This window comes from Saccostrea cucullata, unplaced genomic scaffold (assembly GCF_032062105.1).
Source record: "Saccostrea cucullata isolate Sc308-1 unplaced genomic scaffold, CSIRO_AGI_Scuc_v1 ctg716, whole genome shotgun sequence".
In the NCBI taxonomy this organism is placed as follows: domain Eukaryota; kingdom Metazoa; phylum Mollusca; class Bivalvia; order Ostreida; family Ostreidae; genus Saccostrea; species Saccostrea cuccullata.
Window position 1 is genome coordinate 293,846 of NW_026929218.1, and position 14,242 is coordinate 308,087.

General features: G+C 32.2%; 1 protein-coding gene across 1 annotated transcript; it reads left to right on the forward strand.

The window, feature by feature from the left end:
- The first annotated feature begins 1,312 nt into the window (after positions 1-1,312).
- LOC134280134 (uncharacterized) lies at positions 1,313-12,473 on the forward strand. The gene is made up of 9 exons (XM_062762562.1): positions 1,313-1,372; positions 2,515-2,585; positions 4,954-5,013; positions 6,541-6,738; positions 7,001-7,165; positions 7,438-7,596; positions 7,831-7,876; positions 10,035-10,154; positions 10,525-12,473. Exons 2-9 carry the CDS (start codon positions 2,525-2,527, stop codon positions 12,065-12,067), a joined length of 2,352 nt encoding a protein of 783 aa, XP_062618546.1. The 5' UTR covers positions 1,313-1,372; positions 2,515-2,524; the 3' UTR covers positions 12,068-12,473.
- Positions 12,474-14,242: the final 1,769 nt, after the last annotated feature.

A 14,242-nucleotide genomic window follows, 5' to 3' on the forward strand; every position in this document is an offset into this window, starting at 1 on the left:
AAAAGAATGTGGTCGATTCTCTGAAAAATCTTAATTTATTGTATATATTGAATTGTATTCTGGTATCAAGAGCTTACAGTCTTTGACACTACTAGTTGTTACTGAAAATAATTGTTCTTTATTTTGGCAATGTTATTAAATTTTGTATAAGGAGAAGACTATCTAAGTTGTTGTAGAACTTGTGTCTTATCCTTTTGGCTTTAATTGTCAATAAGATTTGTTCAATTCAATTTTTCAAAAGTATCACATCACACCGTATTACATGTGTATATTTGTTTTATTCCCACACCTTTCTTTTTCTCCAAAGGTATATTACCATTTTGGGGGGGGGGGGGGTTAATAGGTCTTTATTTTATAATAATTTAATTTCACTTGTATCAAGCAATTTCATTGGCTGAATCATTTAGAGGAACATATAATATTTTGTATAACATAACTTGCCTACGTCACAATGAGTTACGTCAATAACGTATTACTCCGCTTGACGTTACCTTTAAAATACTGTAGATTGGCAAATATTCACGATGGTTTTAGTTTCGCTATGTTCGCGATCCATAAATTTTCTGCGAAATTAAACCCATCGTGAATTTTATTATTAGTTTTTAAAGTGTTTAAATGTTTATAAAAAATTTTGAATAAATTTCTTGCAGCGTGAAATTAAAACCGTCGCAATTGGTACTTTTTGAGATATCGTGAAATTTTAACACCGTGGAATTAAAACGATTTACAGTATGCTATGTTTGAAGCCCTTTTTCAGAGGAAAAGTTGTCTCATTGTTGTCTACACTGAAATTAAATTATAAGGAATGAAGCTTATTTCAACTTATGTTATACGATATAACATAACTTGGGGCAGTTTATAACTGCCCCAAGTTACATGTATGTTATATCGTATAACAAAAGTTTAAATAAGCTTCATCCCTTAAATAAATTGCTTTATATTGCGATATTTTTCATTTTCACAAATGTCATTCTTATAATTGTATTCATTTGTCGTGAACTGAAAATGACCTTATTTGCACACTACTCAAAACAATTCTGATTCAGCAAATCTTTGATGACCCCTCAATGGACGTCTTAGAGAGGAAATCCTACTATAAAAGGCTGTTGTTTGTGGTCATCCTATTCACCCCTGATTACCCCTGATTACTAAAAAAAGATTGGGATTTCCATGAAAGTTCAAAAGTTTCCGTTATTAAGTGGCTCATCACAGATACTTTCATGTATTTATAAAGACATGAATTAGATCTATTTTGTTATTTTTAAGATGTATAAGTAACTTGTTTCAATAGGTATTTCACGTTGCATAAAATATAAGACAATCTACGGTATTTACTTATTAGTAAGTTTAGATAGAAGAGAGGCCTTTATTGGTAAGTAGAATTGTCACGATTTTTCAGACTTCGGAGAAAAATGCAATTCAGCAACCACTAATGATCGGAAGCGCCGCATAATAGAAGTATCAACCGCTAATGCTAAAGCGCTGCTTATTACAGGAATAATGTCTTAAGGTTAAGCATTGCCACGTTTAGATAATTTTTATCATTTAGCAGTTTTGTTACGAGGCATCAATCAGATTTTGCATTTAATTGCATGTAAATTAAAATGTGCATTTTTTCAGTTTTCAATCTAATCATGAATTGCTATACAAAAATTTATTTTTAAAATGCATTTAAAGTTTTCATTTTTCTGAAAAGGATGTATATTTTAAATAAACTGGAAGATCATATTCAAGTGTAAAAAAAAAAAATCTGTCTTTTTGACAATTTTGCCGAATAATAATCATCAGTATGATTATTTTAAATAGTCGGGGTGCAAACTTTTATTTCGTAAAAATAAATTCATGTTATCTAAATTTTCAGAGGTCTGTCCAAGAACTGGTTCCGTTTAAAATTGCTATCCATTTGGTATCTTTATTGTAAATGATTGACAAAATTTAAACAAAAAAGATTCTCGATTTTCGAAGCATTGATATCATGTTGTAAGTTTTGAATTAACTAGAGGGGTGTTAATGTTAAATTCATTAACTACCTGAATATTGAAATCAGTTTGAATTCGAGTGCAACGTGGAAATTTAAATAATTCAGGAGTAATAAACCGAGAACAATACGTGTCGAGTATTTGTGATTTACACTCTTTAAAACTCGCAGACTTATTTGTTTTATTAATTCATTATTTTTAACAAGTAACAAAACTTCGCAGGAAAAGGTCCCTTCTAGAAGATTATTTTTTTATATTCATCTTTCATTTTTTCGAGATTCCTACAAAAGCTTTTGTCGTGCTATTTATTTGAAAAAAATACATAACTCTTTGCTGTATATCTTGTACATACAAAAAAAATCGCAGTTTCGATTTGTTTCTTGTCAAATTAGCTCTTGAAACTGAAATATGTTCCTATATTGAATCTTATATTCTGTTTAAGTATGGCTTGTATATATATTTAAAAAGAAAAGAAATTGGGAAGTTAAACAACATATTAAACTAATCCCTGATGTTTCACTTATATCATTTTCAGGTTTAAAACGATGAATAACAAGGCTTTTTGGCTTACGATGTCGGTTTTTCTTTTTTACCAAGATCTTGCAGGTAAAAATTCTTAAATATTGTACTAAAGAGGTTTTGAATCAAGTTATCAGAAACTCTAAGCGTACGAAACTTCACGTCCAAAGGATTCAAGCCCAAGGGTTTGGTTGGGAGCGGGGGTTGTGTAAATAAGCTTTCGCTCTACTGGTCAGAGACTACACTATGAAACATTAACTAGTGCATCGATTTTAATTTCGATAAACGGTGTTGTCATTTTCACAGAAAAATAGAAAGAATAGGTGGACTTAACGCCCTATTTTGGATCTTTTTGCGACTACTCTAACAAGTTGAAAATAAACTGAATCCAAAATATATTACAACCAATAGAAAGAGCAACGTATATATGGTTATTTTAGCTAGAACATATGAACAAAAGCAATGCCCTGTTGCCATGAATCAAAATTGAAGCAACGATACATAAGTGTCGTCTTCCGGAATTTGACATGTGACCGGAGTGGTTTTTAGGTCACGCTATCAATATTAATAGGAGGCGGGGCTATCGATCGGTGTCATTGTTAACATTTCTCTCTCTCCATCTCTCTCTCTAGAAATTCGAATACGTCTTTGGCATATTACAGCGATATCATTATGATTTTTTTTTTTAAATGTGAGGACACGCAAAATTAAAACATTTATAATGTGCTAAATTCTGAAAACGGCACCAAACACAGTGATTTACATCTAGGTCAGGTTGAAGAATACAAATGAATGTAACTGTTTCCACGTGTACACTCGCAGGTGGACATCACGTGATGAATTGTAATATTTAACAGGTCAATCGAAGTCGTAACAATGGAAGCGAGAAGTTTATTTTGAACATGTTTTTTGTTAAATTAAGTGTGAGCGTACGTTTGTCGCTCTTCTTCTTTTAATATGACATTATTTTGTTCAATATACAACTACAGTTTTCGTAAGAACAGCCGACAAACATGCGCTGACTATGTATTCAGACGATGAAAAAGGCGTGACCCTGATTATCTATTGATATTCAAAAAATCTTCAGGCACCATGCCTTCGACATTTATTTAGTTTACTTCGAAAAGAGCATTTTAAATTCACATCCGTACCATAAATACACAGTTAAGATATCGGGGGTTTATATGATGGAAAAAATTAACATTTTATGGAACTTAGATTTACGGCATTTTTTCTGGCCAGTTAAGTCCACTCATTCTTTCTATGAAATTCCTTTAAAACGATACTCCTCCAACAGCTTTGATCTGATTTCAATAAATCTTGGCATACAAGTAGACTACACTAAGATACATTAACTAGTGCATCGATTTTTGATTTTGATTAACGGAGTAGCCACGATTACTAAAAATAGAAATTTCTGTAAAATTCCTTCAAAACTCCTCCAAAAGTTTTGATCTGATTTCAATATTACTTTGCACACAAGTAGACTACACTAAGAAACATAAACTAGTAGATCGATATTTGATTTCGATGAACGGTGTTGCCATGGTTACTAAATATAGAAATTTCTGTGAAATTCCTTTTAAACGCTACTACAGTTTGGGTCTGATTTCAATAAAACTAGGCACACAAGTAGACTCTACTAAGATACATAAACTTGTGCATTGATTTTTGATTTCGTTGAACGTTTTCAGTATAACTTGGCACACAAGTTGACTTAACTAAGAAGCAAAATTCTGTGTATCGGTTTCTGATTTTGATGAACGGTGTTGCTAAAAGTGCATGGTTACTATAAATAAAAATTTCTGTGAAATACTTTCAATATGCTATTCCTCCTACATGCTGTAGGAGGAATAGCATATTGAAAGTATTTCACAGAAATTTTTAGTCTGATTTTAGTATAACCTGGCACACAAGTAGACTACCCATTGGTACATAATTGTATTTATCACTTTTTGATTTCGATAAACAGTGTTGTCATGGTTACTAAAAATAGAAATTTCTGTGAAATTCCTTTAAAACGCTACTCCTCCTACAGTTTTTGGTCTCATTTCAATATAACTTGGCACACACTAAGATACTTTTAAAATGCTACTTTTAATACAGTTTGAAATAGTCTTATAATAATATAATGTGGCATGCAAGTATAATGCACTGAGATATTGGTTTTTTAATTTGATGTTGTCATGGTAACAAAAATTGGAAAGTCTGTAAATTTTTTAAAGCAACTTTCTAACCTCCATAAAGCGTAAATTAAACGCTTCTTTATTTTACATTATCTTTTAACTTTGCAATTCCATTGAGAGCAATGACAACTTTATTAACTTCTTTCAATTTCCCACTAAGGTTAAATTTAATTTCATAAGCTTTTGTCTATTTATAATCTACATAATGGTGATATTTCTTATTCTACATCATGTTGGTCAACACTTAAGAAAATTACTTTACATTCTAGTTGTAGCTACTACTTTGAATAGAAACGTTAAAATAGAAGAACAAGAAGAGGAATTCGAAGGTAATGTTTAAGACATACTTACATTAAATATAACAAAGACAATTAAATTTTTAAAGAAGGGTTAATCATTAGCTGCTCATTTGCTTAAAAATTCAAGAAATACGAGAAAGGAAATAATTTAAGAACTTTTTTTCTTTTTTCGTTTTTTCACACGGCAGGGGATGTTCACTCCTCCATTGCACCTGATCCCAGCTCTGATGTTTTGGAGTTCCGTGTTTACTCTGCCCCTATTTTGTATTGTTTTAAGGAATTTGATATTGAATACTGTTTGTTATTTTCATATCTTTCACTTTAATCAAATGAAATATGAAGAAAACGAGCAGTGGTCATTCTCAAAAATCAATTTACTAAGACCCTCTTAAACAAAGATGGGATCAACTTCCATGGAGGAGTAAGCTTCCCCTGCCTACGAGTCACACCTACTGTGTGCTCCTTGTCATAATCGGGTAACCAGAAAAAGTACAAAAATAATTACCGAATAATTTGTTTGAAAAAAAATTTAGTGAGCATTCGACGTTGGATTGGATTTGCAAACAAGGTCATTCTATCGACCACAAAATATGCTAAACTTTACAGAATATTATATATTTTTTCGGTAGCTTACCTCGTTTATAAAGTGTTGGTACTCTTGTATATGGAATCAAACTGTGGACATAATTAACTCCATTTATAGGCGAAAGAGGTACATATATTGCTACACAAATAAGGAAAGTTCGCGATAGAAAAATTGAAATAATAAAGATTACATGTACAGTTGTCAATTTGCTATCAATATCAATGTATTTCTTAAGCAAAGCATCCATATATGAAACAGATGCTCAGACTCTGTGTTGCTTTTATTTCTAGTTAAGTTGGATATGTCAAATCAATGACTAATAAAAAATATTAATAATTCATATAAATTGTTGATTTATCTAAATGTCGTATTAAAGGCCTTAGCAATTAAGAGGCTTTTTCATAACATGTAGAAATTTAAATGATTTGAACATACCGTATCAGTGGAAATTATAGCGAGACGCAAATTTAGCGATTTCTACCGAAAATCTTCTATTTTTTTAGCGAGAAGTAATTTTAGCGATCTTAAAATGCTAGCTAAAGAAGCTATTACCAAAAAAATACGCTAATAATTTTGAGCGATCTCAGCACCCTCGCTAATAATATTAATGCCTAAATTAAATCCTCGCTAAAAGTCTACTTATACGGTATTTTATATTGTATAAAAATGCAAATGGTTCTAACACAAGTTTTAACAACTTACGAGATTCTCACTGCGTCGTCAGACAATTTAGTGCTCTTTCATCATAGGTTATGGTTGGTCATCAGTCAAATGTGATTACCAGCAGAAAACACTAAAATACAACATCATGTATAATTTATTTATATTTGCGTGAATTAGTCTTAAATACAAATAGATACAATTTTCAAAAGATTTAAACGTTTTATACATAATTGTAAAGAACAGTATGATTGTCAATAAATAAATAGATACCTTAATACTATAAATATTTTGATTTTCCAATACAACAGGAAAAAGTTGTGAAAAATGGGAAGAATACGATGGTGTTCAATGTGTATGTTCACGATCTCATGGAAACCATTCACGCTGTGATGGGGAGACTGGAATGGTTTGTGATGACCAAGGGGGACAATACGAGTCGATCTGTCACTTTTCTGACAGAATTTGTCAAGGACTCCTTTCCTACACAAAAGAAATCAAAAGTTGCGGTAAAGATATGGATATTCTTTTGAAACCAAAATCTTGAAGAAATATCGACTCAAAAGCTTAAGACGATGTAGATTTTGATGAAATCGTCTGTTGTTGATAGTTTGTGCTTTCTTTTATTTTTTAATTATAATAAAAATCTAAACAAAAAATCAAAACTTTATAACTGGAAAATAAATGTGATGTCATTTTTTATATAGAGCTCTAGCTATTGAAATATTGCCTTATATATTTTAATTTTATCACAATTTTACCACTAATTAGGGCATTGTAAGTGGTTGATGTTGACCTACAGTGAACCCAGAGTCCCGTCTCAGTCTGTTTTGTATCGAAGAAATGGAGAAAGCAAAGGATACGACACGTACTACAATTCTCTAGAAGACAATTCAAAAATATTCTTTGAAAAGGACTTGAATGCCTGGGTTATAGGTATGTAAGTCAAATGTTTGATGTTCTGTGAAATTTTGAAATACAAAAATATGTATTTTTTTTCTCTTTATGTTGTTTTGTATTATTTTTTTAATAATTGAATGTCTCGAGTTTGATGTCAACAAAATTAACATTTGCTTTTTTTATGCCATTCTTGACATGGTGCTAGTGTTACGACAGAAGCTTCTTTTATTTTCCGACAGCTTTTATACTTTTTTTCCTAGTTTCCATCGTCTCTTTTTGCCTTTGTTTAAACATAACCTCTTTTGCAGGCATTAAAAATGAGACGGGTTCCTTTGTGTCCTTGGTTCAAGAGGAAAAAGTCTTATTTCCCCAAGATAATACTGGGGGAATGATGGTGGTAAACCAAACGACAGGATCTACTGTGGACTTGCAAATCAATCCATATTTTCAGATAAAATGCCTGAAAGGTACATTTAATACATTAATATTAACATATAATCACAACTATAATCATGTGTGTATATTATTACATATATAAAAGGAATAAAGAGGGATTTTGTGATGTAAACTTTAATATTTTGTTGTAATAAGTTGGTAATTTGCGTCGGATTTTTAAAATCTAATTTTAAAGTCTTCAAGAAATCAGTGCATTAAAATGTATTTTCATTTTCCAAATGAATGAATTTTTTGTTGCTGTTAAGATTCAGATGTTGGCAAAATAAGAAAACGCGAGAAGAGATTTATATTGTAAGTATGCTGGAGAAAATTTACCACTCCATTTTTCTTATCAGTATATTCATTTTCGAACTAGAAGTAGTAGTAGTAGTGGTGTTTATTAATTAAAGTGACATGTGTTAAACAAAATAGGTAATCATTTACAATTATACCACAAACAAATATACAACCCCTGACCCGATGGACCTATATGTCACCTTTAAGAAATTACTAATAATATATACATCATGTGATTTTCAATTACACAAAGTTTATGTCTCTTTGAATGAGCTTGTATTATCAACTTTGTAAATTTTTCCTGGATAAAATGACAAATGTTTAAACAAGAGGCCCAGGGGCCACAGCGCTCACCTGAGCACATCAGCTCGGAAAAAACACATATATCAGAACTGAAAGTTTACTGAGGGGGGGGGGGGGGGGGGGGCTTGAATTTTAACCACCAAGGGGATCATAATTTGAACGAACTAGAATCTACATTACCTGAGAATGATTTCATATAAATATTACTAATCCTGGCTTTGAAGCACTTGAAAAGAAGATTTAAAAAGGTTTCCCTATATATTTCTATGTAAAACTGTGGTTGCCCATTTTTCCGCACCCTTACCCCGGGGTCATGACATGAACAAACTTGAATCTACACTACCTGAGGATAATTTCACATGAGTTTCATCTTTCCTGTTTCAATGGTTCTTGAGAAGAAGATTTTTAAAAGATTTTTCCTATATATTCCTATGTAAAACTTTGATCGGCCATTTTGGCCCCTCCTACCCCCGGGGGTCATGACATGAACAAACTTAAATCTACACTACCTGAGGATGATTCCACATGAGTTTCATCTTTCCTGGCCCAGTGGTTCTTGAGAAGAAGATTTTTAAAGATTTTTCCTATATATTCCTATGTAAAACTTTGATCGGCCATTTTGGCCCCGCCCTACCTCCGGGGGTCATGACTTGAACAAATTTGAATCTACACTACCTGAAGACGATTCCACATGAGTTTCATCTTTCCTGGCCCAGTGGTTCTTGAGAAGAAGATTTTAAAAGATTTTTCCTATATATTCCTATGTAAAACTTTGATCGGCCATTTTGGCCCCGCCTTACCCCCGGGGGTCATGACTTGAACAAACTTAAATCTACACTACCTACTGTGGACTTATGATTCCACATGAGTTTCATCTTTCCTGGCCCAGTGGTTCTTGAAGATTTTAAAAGATTTTTCCTATATATTCCTATGTAAAACTTTGATCGGCCATTTTGGCCCCGCCTTACCCCCGGGGGTCATGACTTGAACAAACTTAAATTTACACTACCTGAGGATGATTCCACATGAGTTTCATCTTTCCTGGCCCAGTGGTTCTTGAGAAGAAGATTTTTTAAAAATGCCAATAATTTTTCTCTAATTTATGATTATCTCCCCTTGGAAAAGGGCGTGGCCCTTCATTTGAACAAACTTGAATCCCCTTCACCCAAGGATACTTTGTGCCAAGTTTGGTTGAAATTGGCCCAGTGGTTCTTGAGGAGAAGATGAAAATGTGAAAAGTTAACGACGACGACAACGACAACAACAACGACGACAGACGACGGACAAATTTTGATCAGAAAAGCTCACTTATGCCTTCGGCTCAGGTGAGCTAAAAATGTATTTATTACTGAAGTATTAAGTGCCTCGAATAAAATTGTTAAAGCTTGTATAATAAAATCATATTTTATTCAGTCTAACCTGTCATTGATGAATAATGGTCATATTGGAAGATGTTAGTAAAATGTATAATAATTAGTTTGAGAACACTGGTCATTCATTGTAAGTTTAATAAGCAGTGAAGAAATATTGGAGTCTGAGAAATCGAATAAGATTTAAATTGGTGTCAGCCAAGACAATCCAGGAGGCTTGAAATAATGATCATTGATGCAGCCTTTGAAATATAAGAAACAAAAAATTTAATTTGTACCAAAATGTATATAAACCAGCGAGGTCAAAAGGACATTTCTAATCTGCGACATCTGTCAATCTATTTAAAACCAGACTTTTTAGATCCGTACCGTATACACTCTGCCAAAGAAGATCTGATAAAACCCGACTAAGGTTATAGACTTCTGACCCAGAGTGTACGGGCGCGGATCTGTGAAGTCTTATTTTCATTCGATAAGCATTTTTGTGATTTTCTTTACAGCTCACTTATAGCAATCATATCAGCAGTGGTTTCCGTCGCAGCAGTGGCGACATCTACAACGTTAAAGGTTATACAGGCAAAAAGAGGATGCTTATATTACCCAAGCGTGTGTAGATTAAGGTATTTTTTTATTCTTTCAATATAGTTTTCTGTCAGTCAGAGTTCTAATATCTTTGATCGGTCATTTTAACATTGAAATCATGTCAAGGCTGCAAAGTTATAATAAATACAGTTTAAATCTTGGCATAACCATGGCACTAGATTTTTAGTTTTTATTATCTTGCTTTTTTCAAAATATTAAATATCTTTTATGCATTACTGTTTGTAAATATTTTTGATATGATAACAGTTCAACTTTTTATAATGAATTAAACTAATTTCGTGAATATATAGAAAGTTTGAATATGAAATATAATAAAAAAAAATTGTGATTGCAAAATTTTGTGTGAAATTGATACCAAATGTGGTAATTTCTTATTCTTGTTTACAGGGATGAAATTAAGAATACTTTAAAACCAGAAGTGGATACGTTGAAGAAAACTTTCTTTTCAAAATATGGGGAACCAGGAAAGATAAAAGAAAATGTCGAAAAACACATAGCCTTGATCTCAGATATAAACGAGGCTGTCACCACAATCAAAGAATTGCATATAAAATCCAATTCTAGTCTTTCTGAGCTTACAATACGTCTAGGTTCTCTCACTATGGATGTTTCAGGTGTAGCAAATCTACTTTCTGATTATAATGAATGGCTAAATGGAACAAAATTACAAGCGGCTTTTAGCATAATAGGGCTTAACATAGAGTTTGCAATCACTCTAGCTACCTTACCCTCAATCATCGGTTCAGCTGCCTCGGCATTAACTGCTGGAATCGCTATTTTTGCGAGTGTTATTGCTATTGGGCTTGCAATAGTTGATATAGTCTCTAGCGTGCGGGAGGAAAGACGCATTAAATATAAATTGTTAAATGCAAAATCCGAATATCTAAGGGCTCGAAGAAATCTAAAAACGGCACATTATCAAATGATTAAATTACAAAAACAATTTTGTGATAAAGTTATCAACTATCTTCGAAAATTTTCATATACTGGAAGAAAATATCACAGATTGTTTTCGAATTTATATAATAAAATAGTTTCTTTTTACGGTAGATGGGGGAATTGCGCAGATAAACGTATTTATTCTAAAACAAATAGGTACGTCTTAGGTACGTTATTAAATTACGTGAAACCACTTGCAAAATATCTAGCTGACAATGTTGAGCAACTTAAAGAGAAAATAAAAGAGGTACAGATAATAACACAGTTTCTAAAAGAAATTGCCAATAGTGTTAGAATTAGAAAAAAGCAACCGTCTAAGATATTTGAAGAACTGAAAGTGTATGGAAGTTATACGTCAATTCCTACACCCCTTTTTTCGAATTTATTTGAACTCTTAAGATACATAGCAAAAGATATTTTACCAAAAACTGATTGTTACTGGGGACATGATCTAAAACTTTTAAGATCGGGAAAAAGAAGACAATACAATTATTTAAATTCGCCCATTTGTCCTAGTCCTGAAATAAAGGAAACCATACAGGTTATTGAATCTGGTGTCAAAAATATAACTAATCTGTGTCTTATATTCAGACAAGTGAAAGGCAATATATTTCGAAGTAAATATTTAGTTCTGCGATTTATCGCAGAACATATAATTCCTACGTCAAATTGCTACTGGGGATACAATCTACAAACTATTCGACAAAATCCAAACCCAGTTGAACTTGAAATGGTCAAAATATCCTCAGGGCTTTTTACAGTGCTTAAGATCTTTTCAATTGCTAGTATAACGCCAGCAATCGTGAAGAATGCGAGGTCCTTTTTGTGCTCCAGTTCCTTGATTTGTGACGTAAATTGGCAATCATTTGTAATGTGCTCTGTATGGAAAGACTCGGTAGATCCGAAGGTTTTGGATTGCAAAGGAATGTCCCGTTCTGTAAGGGATAAATACTGTGTTCCTCCACAAGGCCAATTCCAAGAATGCAAGTAAAACGGACATGCAATTGATGATCGTTTTTTTTTTTGGAGATTCTTTTGATACGGACGTAATATATTTAAAGATATAATCCAACTGGCAAAATATAAGCATACGTTTACTTGTTTTAAGAAATTTTATTTTATGATTGTAGTCAGAAGTATCTGCAAGAACTATATTTGTATATTTTGGACTATTCTGAGTGTATAAATTTTTTTCTGGACTTTTATCATATTAATTTCTCGTTAGGGTAAGTTTCTAATACATGTAATTAAGGAATTATAAAAACAAAGACTTGTTTGTATTGCAAATTGATCATATTTCATTGATTATGTAATTTTTTTCCTCGAAAATGCATGTAAATGCATATTTTAACTATTTTTTTCATTATATTTGTATATTAATTATAATTTTTGTACAAACAAGCCTCATAGACTTTAGTGAAGTGATGAAGACAATAAAATACTATTTTACTTTTGTTTTGTGATTCACTATATCTAATTGGTTTATTATATTTTAAGATATTGATACATTCTAACTAAATAACAATTGTGAAAATTCAATGAATTATTTATTTAAGGAATAACTGTCTAATTTTTAATTTCATGATGTGATCAATCGAGATGCTTTCGTGATAATTTGCATTAAAAAAGCCGAAGGCGTTTATACATAAAATATCACCCTGCGGCGATTTATGCAAATTATCACTTACCCAATCGATTTGATAATCGTTATGAAAGCAAAAATTAAAAAGATATTCCTTTAAAAAACACGTCATTGGATTTTGCTTTTGATATTTTAAGCTGTCAAATTTCATTTGCCAAAGAAAAGTTTAATTCATTTTAATTTTAAAATCTGATCATTTTTGTATATCTATATTGAGCTCTTCTTCTAAAAGAGATCATTTTTTTAAAAAAAAAAATGGCTACAGCCACCCAACCCTCTTAATTTGTATTAATATTATGACATGGTAATGAAGGCTTAATATGAAAAAATGCCTTTCATAAATCTTTTCCCTATTCTACTATTTACAACTAAATTAGACTCTTCATTTACTAACTGAAGAAACACAGCTAAACATGACTTAGCAGTATTGATGCTACTGTATCCTAGCCCCTGTTTAAACAGTTCTGTAAGAAATAATAGAATGTTATTTACAGATGGGCAAAAGTAATCAATCTTCCTTCGTTCACAAAAACACATCCATTTTTTGAAATACACCCAATATTGTTGCTTGGTTGAAGATCTCCAAGATGAAAGGATGATTTCGGAAGATTCCCACGGTATTCCACGTTGTCTGAGAACTTGCCGGATAGTTTGCATGCACAAAGTCTCAGTTTCTTTAACGGATGAGTTCTCTCTGGCTCCATTGGAAATGATAATATTTTTTGGGTCGGAGGAAGAATGACTGGATCGGATACGAGAAGTTTCATCATTTTTGTGAACCAATGTTGTATGTTCCACAAAGGTGCGATTAAAATCATCTCTGCTCTGTCTATTTTTATCTTCTGCAACAGTCTGCCAATACAGCTGAAAGGTGGAAAGGAATAATACAAAATACAAAATATTACAATCAATTTCATGTTAAAAGCATCATTTGCAAATGCTGTTGGATCTGGTAGAAAAGACACATACATGTATTTTGGTAATTTGTTATTAAGTCTAGTTGCAAACAAATCAAGTTTTGGTTTGCCAAACATGGTACATATTTCTTGAGAAAGATGAGCATTGAGACTCCATTCAGTATCCATGGATAATTTTCTAGATAATACATCTGCCACAACATTTTTAGCTCCGCGAACATGCTACACTGTGAGCCATATATTTCTGTCAAAACATCAAAGCCACACTATCCTAGTCAAGTTATGAAGTAAAGCTGATTTTCCTTCCATGTTAGACAAATAAGCCACAGCTACTGTATTGTCCAAGAACAATTGAATGTTACAGTCAGGTAATATTGAACAAAAACATTGTAAAGTAAGGAATGCTGCTTGCAATTCCAGCGTTTTTGTTTTTCGATATAAGACCAATGACCACCTGTCTTCTTAGGCTCATCACCTTTCACATGGCCCCCCAACCTACTTTTGAACTATCGGTTTCCAGAGTCAATATAGGGGGTTCTCTGCATATTGGTTTAAAGCTGTTTTGCATATTATCAATCCACCAGTTGAGTTGTTGTTTGCTTGTATT

What these genes read in the sequence shown, in the direction of transcription:
- LOC134280134 (XM_062762562.1), top strand. Translation starts at nt 2,525, where the DNA reads ATGAATAACAAGGCTTTTTGGCTTACGATGTCGGTTTTTCTTTTTTAC. An exon ending in ACAAGAAGAGGAATTCGAAG is followed by an intron (nt 5,014 to 6,540) that starts GTAATGTTTAAG and finishes CCAATACAACAG; the next exon opens with GAAAAAGTTGTGAAAAATGG. An exon ending in CCAAGCGTGTGTAGATTAAG is followed by an intron (nt 10,155 to 10,524) that starts GTATTTTTTTAT and finishes TCTTGTTTACAG; the next exon opens with GGATGAAATTAAGAATACTT.